Raw genomic sequence first — 23,229 nt, forward strand, 5'->3', positions numbered from 1 at the left:
TTGCACTTTTTTCTTTTCAATAAAAAGGTTTGAATAGATTTGCATAAGCAGAGGACCAACTACCTGGATCTGGCAGTCTGTCTGAGGTAAACTGTTAAGCTACGGTAAACCGTTTCACTGAGTTTCCTTTTAGCAAAATGCTCAGAGTGAATTTGAGTTCTTTCTGGTAAACAGTTAAGCAGTCAATCTCTTGAAAAAGGAACAGAAGACACCTGGGCACACACGACTCACTTTTCAAGTTGACAAGCAGGAACTAGCTGGTTGTCGAACAAATCAATAATAATATGAAAGTATGTAGAAAAGGATGTCTCGATGTAATCCTCCGGGTATTGGTTATCTCGAGTTAGATCCTTTGGTTGTCTGGTCCGTCAGCTGTCACCCAACTGCGCTGAGTTAAAACACTGGAAGTATCTCGTACCGCACAGTGTTCAAAGTGAGTGAACAGAAAACCCCACAAAATGCATGAAAAACCGCAGCCCTTAAAAAGCCAATAACGATGTAAGCAGAGTCGCTCTGTCACTGATCATTCTGAGTGTGTGTCATGCTTTCAAAGTGTCTAAAGATCCATTTTTTAAAAGTTCATTTCTGCTGTAGGTAGTTGCTACATGTCCCTTGTGTTTTGCATTATGGGACAAACATTTCCATCAACATTTAAAATTGGGCAGCTCTAGTATGTGAGATGGAACCGATTCTCCAAACAAGTGACTCTTCCATGGTATCTCCCTGCTCCAGCCAGCCAGCGTTGTGTGTGTGTGTGTATGTCTGTGCGCAGTGTAGCACACACACACACACACACACACACACACACACACACACACACACACACACACAGGACTGGGTTTCACAGGTGATTTTTTGGTGGGTCTCCACAGTGGAAAAGTATTGGTGTGTTTTAATGAGCCAAGAATCTGGAGGCCTGAACTTTAACATATACAGTTTGGATCCCAGACAGGAAAAGTTTGAGAATATAAACTCTTGTATAAAGCCAGTCCCAGAAGTTAATACGATTCAGACACCAGGAAACACACACAAACACACAGACACGGCACCGGAGAAGGGTAGACCATGGAGAGTGGGGAGATGGAAAGTTGTGCCTCGGCTCTTTTTCTTATTGGCGACTCCTCTGGTTGCAAAAACAAGTCAGATTGTATAGAAGTTTATGAGAAAATGACTCTACTTCTCACTTGATTATTCCCTCAGTAAACATTGTAAATTTGAGTTTATGGTCTCAATCTCTAGTTTCAAGTCTTAGTAAATTGTCTTGCAACTTTAACCCTTTCATAGTGTATTTTTTTCAGTTCATCAAAGTTTATTCGTTCTAAAATATCTTATTCAGATATTGGTTGTACTTAGCTCCACCCTCTCGTGTCACTTCTGGTTGCAAAAAAAACAAGATGGCGACGACCAAAAAGCAAGATGGCGGCGGCCTAAAAGCAAGATGGCGGTGGCCAAAAAGCAAGATGGCGGCAGCCTAAATGTTTAACTTGATGCTTCAAAAGTCCAAAACAATGGGTGGCGTCACGGTGACTACATCCACCTCTTACTTACAGTCTATGATTAAGAGGTCATCTTAGGCTCCAGTGGTTACTCACTGGTGTGTAACTGTAAACTACTGTATAACTCAAAAGTGAGGTGGCAAATGACGTGTTTTTGCAAAATAAAAAGGGATAAAGGACATCAAAGAATCACTCCCATTTTGTACTGCCCGGCACTAACCGGCTAGCACCCACTTCAAAGCCTGGTACTGCAAGGAGCTGGGTGACACCAGCGGGGGGGAGAGAGAGTGGCGCCGTGCGTAAGTCACTGTTGGTGGTGAAAGCGTCAAAATCAAAGTAAGTGAGGTCAAAGTCTGGCCACATTTTGCGCCGCGGATCGGAGTGACCAGACGGAGGGTCAACGCGAGCCCATCCCAACCTGGGTGGAAAAAGTGGAGCCCCTGCGGACCATCTTTGAAGATGAGAGAAAGTTTGCACTCTCCTATGAAGTGTTGAGTCTTCAAAGGATCTGGCGTAAAAATATATGATTGGTGGAGAGAACGTCTCATGCTGGACAGATTTCACCGTATATCTAAATCACGCTACAATACATAAATTGTTTATGGCTCGCGGCGCAACTTGTCAGGGACTGAGAAAAACGATGTACGTCTCTGTATTTTTCAGCTGGCTTTGTTTCTATTGCTCCGTAAACCTGGAAATCATAAAAACTCTAGTTTGTATCTGACAACATGTATTATACAAACTGTGTAATATCCCAAACGCTTTCACATTGAATATGCATCCAAATAAAGGCCACTGTGATGTAAAAAAAAACAAAGTAACCATCATCAACTATCTTGTTTGTCAAGACCGAGATAGAGGCCGGGGCTTTCCGCACGTCTCCCAGGCCATTAAAAATAGATGCCACAAACTGAGAGCGACAGACAGAGGAGGAGGGGGGGCTTTTGACAAAGACTCATTCAAACGCCGCGGCACAACGTAGCAACTTCAGTGCCGACTCCCACACCGGCAGCCCAAACCACAAGACAGCCCCGGCCTCTAATCGCAAACATTTATTCAGATCAGACGACTCCACTGGATGCCTCTGAGGAGCATCTCTGTGAGATATAAAAAGAATCAGGAAGGAAGACGAGGGAAGAAAGAGAGATCAGCCAAGTGATAGAGGCAGAGAGAGGAGGAGGGAAGGCCAGAGAGAGAGAGAGAGAGAGAGAGAGAGAGAGAGAGAGAGCGAGAGAGAGAGACACACAGATGGAGACGGAGACAGACGAGAGCCAGGAAACAAAGAAAACAAAAATAAGTCGCTGCGAAATTGAGAGTGAGCGATTGCTCTTTTGTTGGAGTGCATTTAGAGCCAGAGTGACTCCGGCTCCCCAGTGATTACACAAAATAAAGAGGAGGAGAGCACATGAAGGTCCCCCGACTCAGCAGACTGAAACCAGCTCAGGCTGAGACGCGCTAATGTGGTGAGAATACAAATGCATAAAAGGCATATTTACAATGGAGAAAGGTCTGATGAAACCCAGAGTGGAAAACAAATTCCAAACCATCATTTATTAAATGAGAGTGAGTCACCGGGGATGATGCTGCCGCAGAGTTTGGAAACAAATCAACACTCGGCGGTTTCAATTAGAGCGTAACTTGTGCTCGTGATGCGTTTTGTAGCGGAGTAGTCAACACTTCGTTAAGGTCTTGGACTGAGAAAGTAATGTAAGTGATGAATAACACATTTTTTTTATTTCTATGATATGAGTGGAGGCCGTAAGAGATGGAACAGAAATTGTTAAGTGAAGAAATGAAGATTGGGTGAGCTTGTTTTCTTCATTTCTGAATGTAGTTATAAAGTGACCGGGGATACGCACATTAATGAACATCACTGTTCTGTGACGTAAACGTACCAGATGTAGAAGAGTCAGGTCTTTTATCTGCAGGTTTTTATATGAAATAATGCCTATGTTTGAAGAGATTTGTTCACCTTTTTTTAAACTAATGATCACGTATCACTGCTCAATAGGGCTTCTCAGTAATATAGTAATTTACTCTTGAATATTGTGACTAACAGTTATACGTAGAAACACATGATTGACGGTATCATACAAATATGGAAAAAAGCATTTAGAGTATGTGCAAAATAGCAACAGATCAGTATATGAGAGGAATATCAGTATGAAAAGATCAATATGAAAAATATTTTTCAAGTACTAAACTTAATTAGAGGATTAGCCAATCAATCCAGTAGTCAACTGACATTGATAATCAATCAATCCTTAATTGTTTTAAGCTGTTTGTAAAGCAAAAATGCTGAGGCCGCTTTTTTTATTCCTCACAACAGCTCAGTTTCCTCTCTTTTATATACTTGTAAATGGAATATCTTTGAATTTAAAAAATTAGCAATTTTAGGATGTCACCTATAGGTAATTGTGATTCATTTTTGAAAATGTACAGACAATTTATGAACTATTATTAACTAAACGATCAGCAGATTACGCTGCAATTGATTGCAGCTCTTTACACTCTTGTTTATGCATTTACATAAACTTATTTATGTAGTAGTAGGACTGTAATCGCCTCCAGCAACGTCACAACAGAAATGAGAAACGCCTGTTCTGTCTGTCATAACTGTCCTTAAAACCTGCAACACACGAGGCAGGTGCCCTGCAGGGAAAAATCTCATCTTCTGCTTCTTCTTTCTCTTCCTCTCTCTATATTTATCCACATCTTACTCAAAACCCCTTCAGGTGAATCCCACAGTCCCACATTTTGCGGTGTGCAGTTACACAGTAAGCTTGTTAGCTGGGATGGGATGTTACAACCAGTAATGACTCATGGACACACCAGGAGAAAAATAACTGGAAAAATAAGACGCTGCTGCACTAAAAACTCAGACTACTTAAGGATGAGGGTTGTTTGTTTGTGTTTGTGTGTGTGTGTGTGTGTGTGTGTGTGTGTGTGTGTGTGTGTGTGTGTGTGTGTGTGTGTGTGTGTGTGTAGGGTCACTTATTGTCAGCATTACAATTTACATAGTGATTCTATTTTAAATCCAACAATTATAAGACCATGATGGCAGTTTTTTTATACTGAAGATGATAATGCATTTCTATGTATATGGAACATTTGACAATATTTAATATATATATACTATAAATAAGTAGTCTGAGTGCTTTGTGTGGAGCTAACACTGATGTAATCCAGTCGTGTTTCTTTTAAATGTCAGCAGGGGGAAGTGACACACACTCTCTTATTGCAAGAGACCACTGAGGGGGGAAAACCTGGCTGCAGGCTGCAAAAAGGGGGCGGGGTTCAACGGCAAACGTTTAATCCCCCCCACCGTGATTTCAACCTGATTTGATTTGTTTAACTGGCGAATTTGGGCGGGGTGAAACGTTGATTGTGATTGGATGCTAGCTGTGAGGGTTGAGCGTCACGACTCACATCCGGTAGCGTCTATCGTTTTTCCAACCAACTTTAGATTAAACTATCCACTATGCTCTCATGCTACGCTTGAGCAAATAAAATAAAAAACACACCATGAACTGCTCGGTCTATGTTACTTTGACATTTAGCTGGACTTAACAGATTTTAAATGACCTAATGATAGGCGTTATATCCTTTCAATTAGCCTGTGAATCGCTAATACTGACCGCGAGCACTAATTGCTACTGCTAATCAATAGCATGCTGACTATTGTTATGATTAGGTTTAGGAACCAGTGTTATGGTGTAAAAATACATATTCTTTTGAATTTGAGTTTCGATGAAAGGCTGGGGTATGTGTATGCTAGCATTGTTAGCACTAGCAATTAGCACAAGATATTAGCTTAAGTTAAGTTAACAGGCTATTTTAAAGGGTAAATGCTATCACTATTTGTTATTTTAAATCATTCAAGTCTGGGTAAATGTGAAAGTAATTTAAACCAAGCCCAGCAGTTCATGTGGTGTTTCTTGAAGTAGTTCTTAATGGGACTCATTATCAGTGTATTTAAGAATGAATGAGTCAACCAGTAGATGTGACAGTTTACTCTCACTCTTCTATTAAGCTTTAATGCATTCCATTAAACCATAACTGTGCTGGGAGAAGAGGATACCTCTGGCGTCTCTACCAGCCTCAAAATTAAAAGTATTTCATATTTGATATTGAGTGTTGTTGCTATAATCAGTGTGAAAGAACATAAAAAAAGACAGAAGGAGATGGTCAACAAACATCTTCCCCCCGGTGGTCTCTCCTACTGAATCAGCGAGTTGATTCAGCGCGAGCCCTTTTCAATAAGTCAGGCGGAGAGCATCATGGGAGACAAGCGTCCACAGGGATACAGTCCGCCTCCAAGCCTTCAATCCATCCTCCGGCGATGAGGGAATGGGATGATCCCACGAATGAACGGCTGGTTAACCTGGCAGTGTGCCGGTCAATACCGTACGAGTGTCAGGGGTTGACCTCGTTCTTGATCGGCCCGCGAGCTAATCTGCTGCGGGTCGACTGTGTGTGTCGGACCAAACATGACTACATGTTTGGGCTACATGGGCTACTCTGGCTATTCAGACTGTGAGCATCATGTGTCCCATTCCCAGAGTGTACGTTATTTTCCATGTGGAGGTACTAGCTTGGAGAGGCACAGGATTCACTTTGTTTACAGGCACGTGTTCACCTGTTCATGCTTGTTCCGAAGTCACGTCTGTTTTGGTTCGGGTGTGATCTTTCCCTCAACCCACACACACACATATACGCCTTTGCTTGTCGAACTTGAGTTATTAAGTGTAAACTGTAAACAGATGCCCAAACTCGGCAAAAATCTATTAATTTCCTACAGAGCTGAACAACCAGGGAAACATTCAACTACCATCCTACACGCTTTCCTCAATGATTCCAGGAGTTTAGCTTTAGTTTGGTCGCTGAGTCCATAAAAAAACGTTGAGATGAATGTTGTATCTCGGTTCTAAAGTGTGCAACATACCGCGAAAGCTCTGGTTCTCAATTACCGTGTACGGGCGCAAATCTTTGGCAAAAAAAGTTGCAATCTACTTCGAGACCTTCCCTCTATGAGTTGGGCGGAATAAGAAGCGAAATGCTTCAATGCGTTAGCTTTTTAACCAAGGGCTGCCGGTCACATTGTATCCATATTTTGGCTGCTCAAGCTCAGCCGCCCTCACCTGAACTCCGATAGTATACAACATTAATTTAAAATCTGCCATTTTCTCTTTATTTACCAGCTTATATCATTGTTATTGTTCTGGAATCAAGTGGAAAGCGAAGGTAAGAGGTGAACTAAATGTGCGCCGTCAAGTGTGCCGAAGAAATTACTGAAAAGGTCTTGAGTCAATTCCATAATGGAGGGGCTACTAAAGCAGAGAACCTCAGTTTCTGACTCTGTGAATGAAGCCAAGAGAGCCAGAAGGCAGCGCTAAAGACGAATCCCATGAATCCTTCAAGTCTGTCTGACCTACTTTCTCGAGCTACTGATTCTTACCCACAGGTGCTGAATACCTATTCTCTTTAATGGTATGTATGGCACCCTGTTTAGTTAAACACAACCTCAGGACATTAGATAAAGTGCCTGGTGGAAAGCCTGCTGCATAATTGATCAGGGACTTGAGATGGAAAATTTGTTATGAGTTTTACGCTTTTGACAGAAATGTCTTCTTTTTTTTTTAGATGAAACCCCTTGAAATCATTAAAAAAAACACTAAAACAAATAGAGAACAAAACAATACAAGAACACGTTTTGGGGGCTCCGAAGCTTCAGTGAGGAATATGAGCATCCTGTCTGTCCCGGTCCGTCAGGAGTACCACACACAGTGGAGCAGGGGTTCATTTCTCCCTGTGAACATTTTTTCGGGCCACCGTGCTTGAACCCTGGTGTGAGCCCGTGTACTTATTAACCGTTGGTGGAAGGCGAGACGACGACAACAACACAAGCTTTCAGACATTCCTCAAACTTCAGGTCATTATTTACTTAAATTGTACTTTGCTTTGCTTTTATTTTCTATGAGGAAAATAAATCCGACCTTAAGGATTTTACTTTTTACTGAAACCAAAACGGATACAAACATCGAAAAAAACAAATTGTAGTTCATTTATGCAATTCAAGATTGGATGAAAAGTCGGCATAGCTACAGAATCTACTCGACCAGACTTGAACCTTCAGTCCAGCCGCCACCATCTTAAAATTCCTAAAAGTTAGAGAGGCTAGAAAGGATTGGATTTCAGATCATCAATCTGCCACGTTAGGAAAAGAAACACGTTAGCAATCTGTGAGCACGCTGCTCACGTCTGTGCTGCTCACCTGTACTGAGCCTGGAAGTGTTCGTGGACAAAACTGTGTCGATCCCGAGGCTGCTGCGTGCCGGCTGAACTGGGGCTGGAAGGATCCTCCGACGAACCGGGTCCCTGCAGACAAATAATCGCTTTAGTGGACATGGAATACATTTTCGAGAACATCCTTTGCAGGCAGATTCATAAATACACATCATCATCTTCAGGCTGATATCAAATAAGAACACGAGTTGCCTACAAGCCACAATAAATGAATTAAGGCTGCAGCAGAGAAGACTTTACAAATACATTGTTGTCTGTCTGTTAAAAATTGAGGCTGCATGCGAGGAGTGTATCCCATTTGCCTTTACTCTGTTGAGTCAATATCAGGCATCAGATATATGACGCTTCTCTTGTTGCACAGGGAGAGATAATGCAAAACTCTCTTTAACAGAAGCCAATGAGCCCTCGTGTATTATATAGCAGCTTTAACCAGACCTGATTGCAGATATGGGAAAAATGTGAGCTAAAAGAATTTCTCAATGTCTTTGACTTTGCCTGCATTATTTAGAGCCAATATACTTTACAAAAAATGAACTTCTTTAATGAACTAGGAGACGATCAAACAGAGAGATACGGATATAGATTAAGAGGGAGAACCAGACAGAGTGAGACAATTTAATTAAATGGGGGAGAAAAACAAGGTGAATCATAAAATGTTACAGCATCGAGGGGATTTCATCTGTCTGAAAGAGAGGGAAAGTTTAAATGCTAATCAGTCAACACAGTTTGGAGTCAGAGAAATATTTGAGAAGTCAACCATCCTCGCCGGTGTCACGCTGATGTCTGCTGAATAAACTAAATGACTAGGATGCCCCGCATGCTGCGTCAGACTCAGCAGGAGGGCAGAGAGACTTCAAAGACAAACATAAGAATAAAAGAATGACACCGATGAATAAAAGATGGACTACTGTGACTCGAGGAAACAGAGCAATAGATTGACGAATCTTCATCTTGTTTAGCTGACATTGAAGCCGTCAGTGAACACGAGGTGGTCATAATGATAATTGAACACACAGGCAGACGCGCACACAAGCGGTTCAGTTAAGGTCTGCTGCTGCTGCTGCATGTAGTTCCGTTGTGAGCATCATATTTGTAAAAAAAAAAAGAAGGAAAAAAGCCATTGGCAGCCATTGATTTGTAAACTGCCTCGAGCGCGGCACTTTGGTCATCGCCATCTTGGTTTTTTTGCAACCAGAAGGGACACGAGAGGGTGGAGCTTATGCTGCGCTCCAGACAATTCAGAACTCAAAATGTGTAACTTCTTACCAGAAAAAGTACAATGGAACGCAGGACGAAGTCGGAGTTCCGACTTCACGAAGAAGCTTTTGTCTGACGTCAGACAATTGAAGAGCACATTGCAAATGGCAAACCATCAACTAAAAGGCAACGTAAATACTGTCTATCTGCTTGTATTATTTAAGATAATATATGCTATCAAATAGCAAAACAACTTTTTTCTGGAAATAATAAAAAACGACCCCAAAAAATGTAGAGAATGCAGTGCTGAGAGTTATGTGTGCAAAGACGCATCAGTTAGTCACTTGGAGGTCAGAACTATGGAACTCAAACAAGGTTGTCTTGAATGCAGCATAAGTACACCCAAACGCTGCATAGGGCATTTCTAGGTGACCACAAAGTTTATGACCAACGTCCACAAACTGTGAAAGAGTTAAAGTTCTAAGACGAAAGCAGTCGCTCTCTGCTGCTCATGAGAGAAAATGAAAGAAAATGAAGTTTAAGGCACTTCTGCATTGGCTTCCCTTTTCAGAACCAGTAGGGTTGCCGCATGATTATAACTACACAATTTAAGACAGGTTTTCTTTCTCTTTTTTAGCTGTAAGAGTGCAGCTACAATGCACCTTTAAGGTAAAACCCATGTGCACAGCAACGATCGTTAAGTTTGTAGGAGCACGATTCAGGCAGGTTAACAGGCATCCTCTCGGGCCGCTTATATAAAAGCTTGTATTTACAGTAATAAAAAAAAACACCCTTCCACTCATTCTTCTTCTACTATACTGTCACACTAGTTCTTTGGCACTAAACGTTGGCACTGAAAAGGAATTGACAAATTGTGCACGGCAGATTTGTTTAAAAAGGCCCTGCACACCCACACAGGTGTTTTCAATCACGCTGCCTAACAACTCTGGGCAGGTTGAGACTGGGTGGAACGGAGTTGCAATAAAACTATCAAGAAAGTGAAGAAGATGCAAATTAAAGTACAGTCTGCACACACCCACAGAGCACGGACAGCAACAGGTCTACCAAGGTGACACGAGTGAAAACACCGGAAAAGCACAGGTGAAGCAAATATCGTTAACGATGTCTCAGTTCATTCAAATGTCCCAGTAGGGACACTCGCCAGTGAGTCAGCATGAACTCTTTTTTACTGCAGATATTTGACCTGTTAGTTTACGAAATGCACACAGGTGTTACTAGTAACGCTGAGGATGCAATCTGGGAACAACCAGCTATGGTGTGATGGTGATTTAGCTTTTCATTGGTTTCATAATAGCTTGCGAACTGATCGCTTGTGAAACAACCAGGTCGAAGACGTCGTCTCGCATCTCAGGTTGCTAATCGGAGTGTAAACGTCAAGAAATACAAACACAGAGTCGTATCTGTCGTCAGGCCGATAGGTTCAGAGATTAGTTAGTTAGAAACTTTATTGTCCACGATGTGGGATCACCACAATCGCCATGAATTACAAATAAGACAGCAGCAAGAAACGGTATCAGGACAATCCAACTATGATGAAGATTCACTGTTGTTCAAACTAAATCCAATCACTGTTGCATTCGCTTTCAACAATGAGCTGCTTTCTTTTTTAATCTTCTCCCAGGATGGCTCTTTACTAAAATATATAATGAAGCAAAAGCACAAAGCACCAAAAAATCTCCTGTGTGACAGTTTACTTTCAAACTCCACCTTCAGCACATCTCCAGTCTTGGCCTTGTCTTTACTTCAATGGGGTTTTTTTCTCTAAAAACATAAAAACTCATTGTTCTTCAAGTCACTGCTTAATAGTATATCAATAGTTATATCTCCAACTTTTGCTCCCGAGTGAAGCCACAGGACAAGATTTCCAATTAAGTGCTACAGTGTCTGGCGAGGTCACCAAGTCGACGTGGAAGAAGACGCTGATTGGCTACGAACAGCTGTTCGGGAGTCCTGTTTTCTACGAGCACATACCTCAGCCATCTGCTCCAGTGGTAGGTGGAGAAATAAAATACATCACACCCGTCTTGACGTGGCTACACGTAAGATAAAAGCGGAATTAGGGCAAGGAAAGAACAGAGTGATGTGTGAGCTGGACAGAGGGGGGGCGGTGCCTCCGTCTCAGGCGTCTCACAAGTCCCGTGTGAGCTGTAGAGATTGGACAAGGGACTCGTCGGCACCTGGGGACCACGCGATGCAGCAGGGGTGATTTAAAGTTGACTTCGATTTCCACTTTGTGCTGGTGAGCGTCAGTTTTCACTCAGAGTTGGGGCGCCAGAACGAAAAAAATAAGAGAATTACCCCCAAAGTCATTCTGCATACTTGAGACGCAGAGCTTCTGAATCTCGCATTGACTGCATATGATTTTGAGTTGGATTTTCTATTTTATTTTTTAAATCTCTGGCAATCATGTATGATTTTACAGCTGAGCCATATTTTCACTGAATCAAATGAGATTTCTTTCATTTGCCTCCGCATGGATTTGTGTCATTATAAATCACAATGCTGATGTATTTCACATGGCGTGTTTACCACCTCTCATTTGTAAATCACAGGCCGAGCCGTGACCGACTCTCCATTTTGCCCTCTTTTTTTTTTTTTTGTCTCTTCTCTGGAGGACAATGCACAACAATCCTCAGACCCTCGAGAGACAGACTAGGTTACAAGCATCACCATGGCAACCCTGGCCTCATTCCCCGCAATCAACATATGGGAACAGAGGACTTTTTCATCAGCCACAGTGTGGCCGAAAAGAGTCCCGAGTCATTCGTGTTTGTGTGTGAATGTGTGCAAAATATAAACTAACTCAACTAGTATTCTTTTAAATTACTAGTATCCATTGTGCAAATTCAATAAAACTGATCACGCTAGAATATCAAGGAAAAGTTTGAAGTAGCGTGACAACTCTGCTAATAAAAGCACAAGGACAAGAGCGTGGCTGGTACTCTGTACTCAATGGTTGCGAGATAATGGTGTTTGCACGAGCATGCCATTCCCATAGAGATTGAATACATCACTTTGAAGTGTGGGATTTGAAATTGCCATCACATTCACCTTAAGATAGCTGTTGAGCGCTGCAGATGCACACGAGATGCCACTGTAAAGTGTGATGCGGTTTACCTTCAAATCCATTGCTACCAGCATGTTCTGCGTGGTTTGTTTGAATATTTAAAAAAAAATGTAAGTCTACAGTTCAGCCATACTGCTGTGACCATTTTTGCATTCTCACTCATACACATTTAATTTCGCTGAGGACACAAAGTGCCAAGAAAGAAAGTTGTTTGTGATGGAGAGGAGGGGGAATGTGAGTGGGAGACAAAGACTGGCTTTGATACTTAATTCTCTATGCATAATTGATCAGAACGAGGGCTTTTCACCGCACCACATGGGGCAGGTCATCAACCTCTTAGGCAGATCTGAGAGCAGATAAACAGACGGCTCCATTGTGCGACAGTAAGAGATAGAGATAGGGAGGCAGAAACTGTATATCTGGCAAAGACACATACTGTATATGTAAAAAAAAAAGATATATATATATATATACATGCTGCAGATATGCGCCGTTAAAACAGAGGGAGAGGCAGCTAGAGAGACACCTCACTGTGCCTCTTTATTTAGCACCCAGGGAATAACGAATGCCACCGCGACGGCGCTCCAGCTCTGCCAAAAATAGATGCGGGGGCCGGCCGCGGCAATAGCAAGCGAATACTAATATTCAGTAACACTAAGCTGTTCAATTGTCACACTGGGGGTACAAAATAAAAAAAACTCTCAACAGATCTAGGCCACATTCAACCGCCTCCTGTTGCTTGGGGACAAAATTACCGGCAGCATCTACATGCCCCCCGGCGGTGTAATTGATTTCTTCAGATTTACTTTTACTTTCAGAGCTCAGCGTGCTCCAGCTGAAATGCCTGTATTTGTGCTATTCTCTTAATGACTTCAGTGATAAACTGCGGACAAGCTTCTTTCAGAAAATTGTAGTAAAGCAATGAGTAGGCATAAAAAGTGACAACTAAAGGAAAAGACTAGAAGAAATATTCAGGGGCTAAAAATAAAAGGCTTGATTTTCCTGCTGCAGCCAAGGATAGTTCCATTCTGCTCATGCTTTTGCGTTTAGAGACTGTTTTATATCTTTTTTACTCAAACAGCCAGGTGTTGGTCGATTACAGCTCAAAGAGCTGATCTAATCAGAGTGTAGGAGCCGAAAGCCTGGAGCTCTCGTGTCAATGGGTTCTGCAGGATTCGAACACGGGTTCCTTCGAGAGAAATAACTGAATTATTTGTGATGAGCGTTGATAGTGACTTTGGCACCCTGAGCCTCTTTCTATTATTACGCCGATGCTCTCAAATGTGCTACTTTTAGAATCGACAGCGAAGCCATTCCCAGCAGATTTTCAGAGGTGTAAAAAAAAAAAAAAAAAGAACAAAAAAGAGCTAAGGTCACATCGGAATAGAACAGCGTGTTTTTTTTGTTCTCCCTTTCCGTTTGCCTGATGAGGAGGTCAAAACGGGCACACATCACTGGCATATCAGCTGGGCTCGGCATCGTCGCGTCATAGGAGCTGTTGGAGATTTATTTGTAACTGTAAGTCAGCACTACCTAATATATTCAATGCCACAAGGACACAGCTATGAAATCGATACATCAGAACTAGTGTTAATGTAGTACGATTTGAGTGATTTAACATATAACCCGTTTGTGGGACCATAAAAATATTACACCATTACTTCCAAGAAAAGAAAGAAGTAGTTTAAAATAAAGTTGGAGCATTGGCCCCAGACGAAGGAGCTCTATAAGACTGGGATTAGAGCAGGGTAAGCATGTTGGACACCTGGGTCTGCTCAGGTTTATTTATTTCTCAAAGAATAAAGTCCTGCATCGAACTCTGACCGCTTCCGGTGATTTCTTTTAACATTTTTGGGACTCTAATAGCAGCAAAATAACAGAAAAGACTAAATGTTGGAGCAGTAGTTTAGACTTCATTGACTGGCCCAGCCTGAGCCCCTGTTTTCCAACAGAGCGGCAAGGACTCATGGGTATTGTGCGTCAGCGAGATTGTTGCGCTTTCGGCACGCTCTTGTTCGACACACTTAAACTTCAAGGACGCGCAGCCACAGTCACTGTATTGTCAAATTAATAACGGGTCGTGCCGGCGCTTCAGTCAGCTCCTTCGTGTACCGACTGTACTGGCGATGTCGTGAGGAACAAGAGCGCTTGTATTGTACAATAATATACGGTATCTGTGAAACCTAATGGGGCGTCTTTCCTCACATATCGAAACAAAGCAGCGCCACGGCGACCAATTACAAACGGTCTAATGTCCTTGTTGCTGCCGATTAGTCAACCTCACTCCACGGCTGGAACTCACCTGGTGGTGTGTGTGTGTGTGTGTGTGTGTGTGTGTGTGTGTGTGTGTGTGTGTGTGTGTGTGTGTGTGTGTGTGTGTGTGTGTGTGTGTGGTCAGCACTATATGCACACAGCTAAGATAAAAACAAAGAGCAGATTGCTCCTCTGGCTGTCTTAGGGATCCTGCAGCAGCTGCATCTCTCCCCCACCTGCGGCTTCCATGTGCTGCTGTCTTCTTCTTGTCCTCCCTGCCTGTTTGTCTTTACCTACAGCAGGACAACATCACACAACATGCAAGATTTGGGCAAAAGCCACTCTCACGTCACGACAACTGTCAAAAATCATTCAGTCACAGAAAGAAAAAAAGAAAAAAAGAGTTTGTAAGCACACAGTTAAAGTGTGCTATCTTTCTTCCCTACAGCGCAGCGTGAGACAAGATTAAGGACCCAGTGTAGCGGGCGGCTGTGATGGAAATCACCCTCCATCAGCAGGTTGGTGTCAGTCACTGTGACCCAAGTTGGCTTCTTCTGCTCCTCACCTTTTGGTTTTGGGGACTCAATCCTGTGTGATCGGTGAAACATTTCTCCCGTGCGGACGTCTGTAAATCTCTCTGGCCCAGCGCCTCTGAGGCCCCCGCTACCCTCCAGAGATCCTCACACTGCAATCCCTACATGAAAACATACGGTGTTATCAAAAGCCCCCGCTGATTCCTCGTGGCGCTCATTCATGCGAGACGGTACCGAGGCGCTCCTCTACAGCGTGCTGGGGAGTGAGTGGGAGTTTGGTTTAAAGTGTGTGTGGGAAAGAGTGGGTGGGTGAGTTTTTATAGCTGCAAAATGTTACAACGCTGACACACCGATTTAATTATCAAATCAGGAAAGAAAAATATATATATATATATAATTTTAACTTGAATCAGCAAACACTGAAGGCTTAAAAAGGTTCCCCCGAAAACATTTGTAGCTTCCTCTGTCATGGAGCAGAACAACTGGGAACAGCTTGAATTGACAATGGTTACAATGGGTTCTTTATTATTTATTATTAAGTATCAAAATGACTGTACACAGGGGGTTTTCCTGGCTCAAACCATCTTGATTACACACACACACACACACACACACACACACCACGTATTAAGTGTATTCTATTAAAAATGTGAATCCCTGAATATTACATTTTCATCTGCAATATCCTGTAGTGGTCCAAGTAATATTTGTCCCTAAAGTGTGCTGAAGTAGCACATCACACGACCACAGTTAAGCTACGTTTGAGACGGAGAGCATGACCACAAATACTGATATGCTAAATATCTTGTAAAATGATTGCCAAAACATAATTTTAATAATTTATTTTGACTACTCCCTAAGTTATTTGCTTTAATGGTGTCCTACAGATGTCTGTTTGCATGTTTGTATTGGATAAAGTAGGATGAAAAGTTGATGAATAAAGACAAATAATTAAAACTACTATATACGATACTATCATGGAGTGTTTGGTTTTCTTTAATGTTTTTTTTTTTGCTGTGGTGGCAAATACATTCTCAGCTAGTAGCATAATAGTCTGTTAGCAGCTGGGAGAGGATCCTTCGCTACATTCAAAGGACAGAAAAAAAAGAGAAATGGAGGATGAAGAAAGAGAGACGGGAGATGCACAAGAAGAACTTGAGAAGCTTGTCTGCTGCCATACTGCTGTCCCAACATTATACTGACGACCAGTCAGCCACTTTTCAAAAGCAGCAGGTCTGTGGTCAGTTTATATAGAGTTCATACAAATATCGTAAAATATTTTGTGTGGAAAAGGACGCAACATTAAAGTTGCCCTATCTGTTTATTTCCAAGTTAAATCTATTTGTGTGTATTCCTCCTTGTTTTCATGTCACTTTGACAGTTTGGATTAGAACACACTAATTATATGGACAGTTGAGAGTTGCATCACGCAAAAAGGAACGATCCCTTCTGGAATCCATTATAATTACAGCCTCCTTTCTCTGTGACGAGGGAAACTACAAACCTTTCACAACCCTTCAGGTCTAAAGCAGGTGAGAGTTTGTTAACTGGAGAGAGAGACTTTGCCTGGATTTTTAACTTACTGAATGCTTTCACTTTTTTTCCAAGTCTACATTTGAGCAGCAGCAGCTTCAGAGTGTGGTTTTTTTCACTCTTGGTGTCAGCGAGTTAATACTTTAACACGTAAAGAAACAGTGTGTAACATTTAAGGGGCTCTTTTGACAGAGAGGCTATATAACATTAAATAAGTATGTTTTCTTTTGTGTATGATCACCTGAAAATTATGTGAGCCATTTGTATCTACATGTCGAGCGGGTTGCACCGCCGTGTTTCTACAGTAGCCCAGAACAAACCAAACACTGACTCTAGATAGGGCCATACACGTTTTTTGTGAAGGCCCACCGTAGTTCTCATTCTTGCTTGGCAGCGAGAGAATTTTCAGTTGGTTGGAATCCGTCGCCTCACCACTAGAGGCCTCTAAATGTCACATGTCAACATCAGCTGGAAAGTGTTCTATACCTGAACAGAAGGAACCCAAAGACACTTCTGTCAAATAACAACAAGGAAATGGTATTTTCTTTAATAATGCTACTGTGTCCGTGTGCTGAGCGACCCAAGCTGCAGTTGGGGAGAAAAACACCTCTTTTATTGAGACTAAAAACAATTTCTGAAAAATAAGTGGCGTTCGACTGAGGAGAGACGCTGATTCAGTTATCGTCTCAAACCACATTTCTAATCAACTGGCTGGCTCGAGGGGCTTAACACGTTCACCTGAGCTGCCAGCAACTGCTCTGAGTCATCCCTGCACACTCTCGTGCACACACGCACACACACACACACACACGCACACACACACACACACACACACAAACATTCCCACAGACGCACACACACTACAATATATTAGCTCACATGGGCCGACCCACTCTCGCTCCCCTTTCTGTTTCACTTTCTGTGCATTCAAGCAGGCTCATAAAAGTGCAGATTTCGCTCAAAAAGACTTCTGATTAAATGATCTCCGGCTCGTGGTCACGAAGCAAGAGCGAGGACGTTCACTGAGGTGATGAAGCAGAACTGCGACAGCCGAGCGCGACGGAAACCTGAATGGGTGAGGATGAATTCGAGATGGTTCTTCTCACAAATTGTGTTTGCGTCACAGCGAGACAAAGCACTGTGATCCCAGAATGTGCCAAATTCAGCCAGAGCCACCAGACAGCTATAACCCCTCTGGCTCAAACGATGGGAGGGTCTGGAGAATCTTTCATGGTGAACGCTTTGGAAACGGAGTCAAAGGCGGCAGTGACTGTGGTGGTTCTGAGTCTTAAACACCTATGGGTACGGCACCTATTGTGTCACACTTCTATGTCTCTTCCAAAGCAACTTGGCTTTCAAGTTACCTTGACGACACCCAGATGCACCTTACACACATCATCATCATGTTATTTTTGGGATCAAACTTAATTAATGTCATGCCCATATTAGATTAAACCATAAACCGCGTTTCAAAACCACAGCTAATTGGTTTTAAAGGGGAACACCACCTAAATTAAGAATCCCTATATGGTATCTCCATGGCCTAGGGAAGTTCAATAAATAGTTGTGAACATGAGCTACTCTCTCTCAAAGCCAGAAACCAGAGATCAAAGTGTCAAACTTGTGATGTCATTGGGTATAAAGTCGGGAGCTGCTCCATAGACAGTGAATGGGAGACTGATATCTCCAGAGCTGGCTGGTTAGCTAGCTAGTCTCTGGAGCTCCCATCCTCCTCCCAGCTAAGTGGTTTCCTAGTGGTGAGGATTGAGGCGGAGCGACCGCTAGACCCGGCACTGGTCCGCTGGCCACCGGTCCGCTGTTGGGCTTATTTTCTGAAACCAGTGTTGCATGAAAGCACGGTGGAATTAGCAGGGTAGCTAGCTAACTAGCCAGCCGCAAAACTATTGAAATTTAACAACTTAATGTTTCATCCACACGCTCTTGTCACAGCGTAGGAAAGGACACTGGTATTGCCAGATAGGTGACAAACTTCGTTCACACCCTTTTCTGTAACAAGTGTTGCATGAAAGCATGGTGGAATTAGCGAGCTAACGGGGTAGCCAGCCTTCCGCCAGTTAGCTCGCTAATTCCACCATGCTTTTAAGCCACGTTGGTTACAGAAAATAATCCCAACAGCGGGCCATCTCTCCAATCTCTCTAATAATTCAGCCTGCTGCGGTGCAGCAGCCATGACAGATGAGGAGGTTAGCAGAAGGCTAAGCTAAACCACGAGCAACATTCTCCCTCCATCTCTGAAACACTTCCCCGATATTGTAGCTCGCTAGAGATCACCGTTTATCATCTCAAATGTACACTTCAAATTAACAGTCTTAATAGCAAACACTCACAACCACATTTTAACAATTGTTGTGTGTGCAGTTACTGTCTTATTAAGTGTGTGTGTGTGTGTGTGTGTGTGTGTGTGTGTGTGTGTGTGTGTGTGTATTTGAGTGTGTTCTGCGCTGAAGTAGCCCACACTGAAGCTGCTGCTAGCAGCTTGATGTTTTCGGCCTCCTGCAGGAAGAGATGACGTCTCCCACTGAGTGTGTGAATTAGGCGAGCCAATGTTGACATAGATGCCGGCTGCTTCAGGAGACACCCAGATCCGCTCTTGTCTTTCAGAGAGCGCCTTTCCACCACAGCATTTGAATGGCACTCACATATCAGCACAGGCCAGGTTTTAATGGAAATGCATGTGTGTGTGTGTGTGTCTTACACCTGAGAGTTTGTCAACACTGGAAGACTGGACTGAAGGACTGGAGATTGGTTCATTTCAGCTCACTTTCTAAATAAACGGCTGCCAACAGCGACTCAAGCCACGCTGAAAAACTCTCTGATGTTCTCCTCTCAAGTGAACGACGTGGAAAGGTGGCATGGCAGAGGTCAACGAGACGAGATGAAGGAAGAGAGAGACAAAGCAAATACACAGAAGACCGATAATTGAGTAGGAAATGCTGTTAAAGGCAGAGATAAGAGGGATTCAAAGGCGTGTAACAGGAGGATGTTAAGAAAAATATGTGCGACCAGCAGTGTTTGTTTAATTACTCAACAAGACTAAAAGTCTACAGCCATGCTAGTCACCCCATGAGGCTGCCGTACTCTGTACTACTGATGACAATAATGTTTGGCCTGGTGAAGGCACCAGAGGACTCATCTTATCAGGCTCAGCTATAAGGTTAGCTCAGGATCCATTAGCTTCTCCTGTGCATCTTCAGGCTCAGATTATTTAGATATTTCAGCCAGATAAATACGTATCATATTTATCATTGAAATATTAATATTCTCAAACCCATTAGATAGAGTAACTCCATTATGGCTTGGACGATGCATAACTGCAGCTAAGGCCGACGAAGAACAGCTTAGACGGATGAAGGCTGAGCCAAATCAGTACATAAAATAGTTAAGGCTGCAACTAACAATTTCCTGGAGCAACATTTTAAAATTAAGTTTTCTGTCAGTTCACCACTTGAAAAAGAAGATTATATTCAATGAAATAACGGCGAAAAGTTTCTCATTTGAAATGCTAACAAGGTTTGACATTGGTGCTTCATACATTGAACATACAAGAGACTACGCACTGAAACAGATCCACCCAACACTGAAGTCAGGCTCTCTGTGTCTCGGTTCAAAACTTTACAACAGAGGATGGGCAGAAAACAAAGTGGGAGAAGAGAGAGAGCAAAAGAAAAAGAGAAAGAGAGAGAGATGAAGAATGAGGCTCTGTTGGAGCCACAGAGGGAGGAGGGGAACGCTCTACCCAGAGAAGGGGAGCAACAAAAGAAACGCTGTCCGTGCAGTAAAGCGGCTGACTCAACCCTATTCTTTCAGCTCCAAACGGCCGCCGCTAATGCGGCCTATTCAAAGCAGGCTTACACTGTAACAAGGCAGTCTGGGAGATAGCGGTTTGAAACCACCAGGCATTTTAACCCCCCCCCCCCTCCAAGCTTAGTTTATACTCGCAGTAGTGAAGCCGGCGCACGGCCAGAAAATGACGTAATCACGGCCGGCTCGTGGTCGCTGCGCCTCAGAATTTTTGGAGCTTGGCACGCGGTCACGTGACTGTCACAAATAGTTAACAGCCAAATCAGATTGTTTACAGGATATTCAACTTTTGTTTCCTCTAATACGTAACTTCTTTCTTTGCAGGGCTTGTAAAAGTAGCAGTGATGAGAGAGTTTACAGATGATTACAATCTCTCATCGGCATTGTGGAGGTTAGTTTATGGCTTTTAGCCGGTTTCACCTACAGTCTATGTGCATATCTATGGGTAACTCGGACTCTTAGCAGCATCAAGCCGGCGCGGGCCTTCTTGTGAAAACCCGATCGCCCGTTTTGTTCGCTAATGTTGATTAATCTCACTTAGTTGTGAGGACCAAAGGCAAAACGCTTCACTGTAACTTCCCTCTCATCGTAGGCCTGTCCCTACCTGAAGGGCCCCCGCTCCATTTTTTTATGCAGCGCGGAGTGCCACCAGTGCCGGCTGTTACTATGGAGATGCCAGTCGGCCCAAAACAAGCGGAACAGAAAAATATGCAGCCTCAGACAACAGCTCCTGGCACGGCTTTGACAACCAAATCTGGCTCAGCAGCAGGGACTAGAGCCATCCCTCCCTCTCTGTCTGTTTAACTCTGTGTCTCTCACTCTGTGTCTCTCATCGGAACAAATTTAGAGAAGTAAACAAATTGATACGACTGATCGAGATAAAGGAGAGATAATTAATTAGTCTCTAAAGAGGGATGGTCTTGTGAGGGTGTTTGCCCGTCACTTTTGAGAGGAGCTTTGAGGTGACCAGCGGCAGAGTCTCTACTCCCAACAGAAAAGGAGCACTCGGCATTCTGGGAAAGCCGGGGAGAGATCTTGTACCAAAAGGACAAGCTGAGAACTTTAAACCCAAACGTGATCACCTGTAAGGCTGGTTAATGTCCTCATAAACTCTCGCTCCACTGACAATCCCCACACTTCAGTGGAGGAACCGGGTCTGGCTTTGGTTGAGCTTAGAGACACATTTTGTGTCTAGAACGTTTTCTAAATTGACATGTGATCCACCAGTGTGCATTACATAACAGACATGATACTGAAAGTCAATAAACGATAACATTGGCTTTTTGCTCCAAGCTTTAAGATAAGAAATGACCAGAAAACAAGGAATGAAAAGGTTGTATTTAATACACCTCACAAAGACACTATTAAAGCCTTAGTTGGTCCCTCTGAGGTGTTTTTTTTTTGTAAATTACCACTTAAAAACTCACATAGGACCACATAGAGACATTTGAGTGAGTTATAATGCTGCTTTACTGGTTTTTTGAGCCACAAGGTCCACGTCTGTTTCTTAAATCCTTTATCCTTCTGCAAAATCTGCCACATTAACACTTAAGCCTTGCTAAAACCAAAAGGAAAACACACAAAAAGCAGCCCACGCAGAGTCGACCACGATCTAAAGTGTCACACTGCAAATAACTAGCTGATTAATCCACCTGTAAAGAACGGGCCGTGTGTTGCCATAATCATTTTTCTTCCAAGTTGTTGTTTTTTTTTTTTTAATCATTCGTTCACTGGATTTCATGACTAAATGTGAGGCTAAATAACTTGAATGGCATATCAATATTTCCTTTTGCAGCTCAGGCCTCTGAGGACAATGATGACGAATGGATGAACAGGTGACAGGAACAGGTCAGACTGCCATGTCACGTTCTACAGGCGCCAACACGACCATATAAGGAGGAAATGCTTGTAAAAAAAAAAAAGGTGATTGTGGTGGAAGTTGCGCTGAACAATGAACTTGCAGGAGAAAGACTCTGTTTATTCAGATGAGACCAACAAAAAGCATTTCAGTTGCCAGCAGGAACCAGTTCTCCCAGCCAAACACTGATCACACGGAGGACAGAGGGTAATGAGAGGGAAAAATAAATCCCTCTGGTTGTTTTAGACTTACCCCAAGGTGACAGCGTGAGCGACTAACAGCCAAACAGGGATCTTTATCTCCACATTAATTACTGCAAATACCACACGAGGGATATCATACCTGAATCCACAGACTTTTACACCGTTTCCTCCGATCATCTTATCAGAAATCCCTGCAGGCTGTAAATTCGACAGCCTGCAGGGATTTAAACAAATGAGATGAACGTGGACCGCAGTTAATAAAACAACTCACTGTGGGGCCTCAAAAACGGGTACGAATACGATTTCATTCATCACAGTGTGCAGTGATAGACTTACATCTTTAAATATGCAAAAAGCAGACCCACCAAATATCCTAAATATCCTAATAGAAGACCTTCTGACACTGAGAAATGTATTGTTGTTGTAAACATATAGAGTTGCAGTGTATAATTATACCAGTTTCAAGATCAAATTACTTCCAGTGTCCAAATGGTTGATAAAAGAAGTCTTCTTATTTCTCTCTTGATTTATTACCTCAGTAAACATTGTAGACATGAGTTTATGGTCTAAATCGCTAGCTTCAAGTCTTCTTCAATACAGCAGGATGTTCATTTAGTAAATGATGGTCCCATTTAGAGTAAGACAGGCAATAAAGCAGGGTTTGCTTTAGGGCGTGGCTACCTTGTGATTGACAAGTCACTACCACAGCGTTGTCCGGTCTGTATGTTTTCGTGTCACAACTTCAACCCTTTCACAGAGTGTTTTCAGTTCATGAAATATAACCATCATTTTGGTTGCCTAAAAATGTTGTGTTGAGTATTTACTCAGCTCCACTCTCTCGTGTCACTTCTGGCTGCAAAAAGCCAAGATGGAGACGACCAAAAACAAAAGATGACAACGGCCCGAAATGTCAAACTTGAGTCTTCAAAACCTTAGTCCA

At 42.8% G+C, this 23,229-nt stretch overlaps 1 protein-coding gene across 1 annotated transcript in view; it reads right to left on the reverse strand.

Annotated features, from left to right (window-relative positions):
- Positions 1 to 23,229, reverse strand: part of usp43a (ubiquitin specific peptidase 43a) — a 104,725-nt gene that overhangs the window by 63,704 nt on the left and 17,792 nt on the right. The window contains exon 3 of the mRNA XM_068726993.1: positions 7,771 to 7,874. Coding sequence (XP_068583094.1) covers positions 7,771 to 7,874 — 104 coding nt within the window. The remainder of the gene's footprint in view (positions 1 to 7,770; positions 7,875 to 23,229) is intronic.

The sequence above is a fragment of the Cebidichthys violaceus genome, unplaced genomic scaffold (assembly GCF_023349555.1).
Source record: "Cebidichthys violaceus isolate CVI_PGR_0920_01 unplaced genomic scaffold, fCebVio1.0.p SCAF_4, whole genome shotgun sequence".
Classification (NCBI taxonomy): domain Eukaryota; kingdom Metazoa; phylum Chordata; class Actinopteri; order Perciformes; family Stichaeidae; genus Cebidichthys; species Cebidichthys violaceus.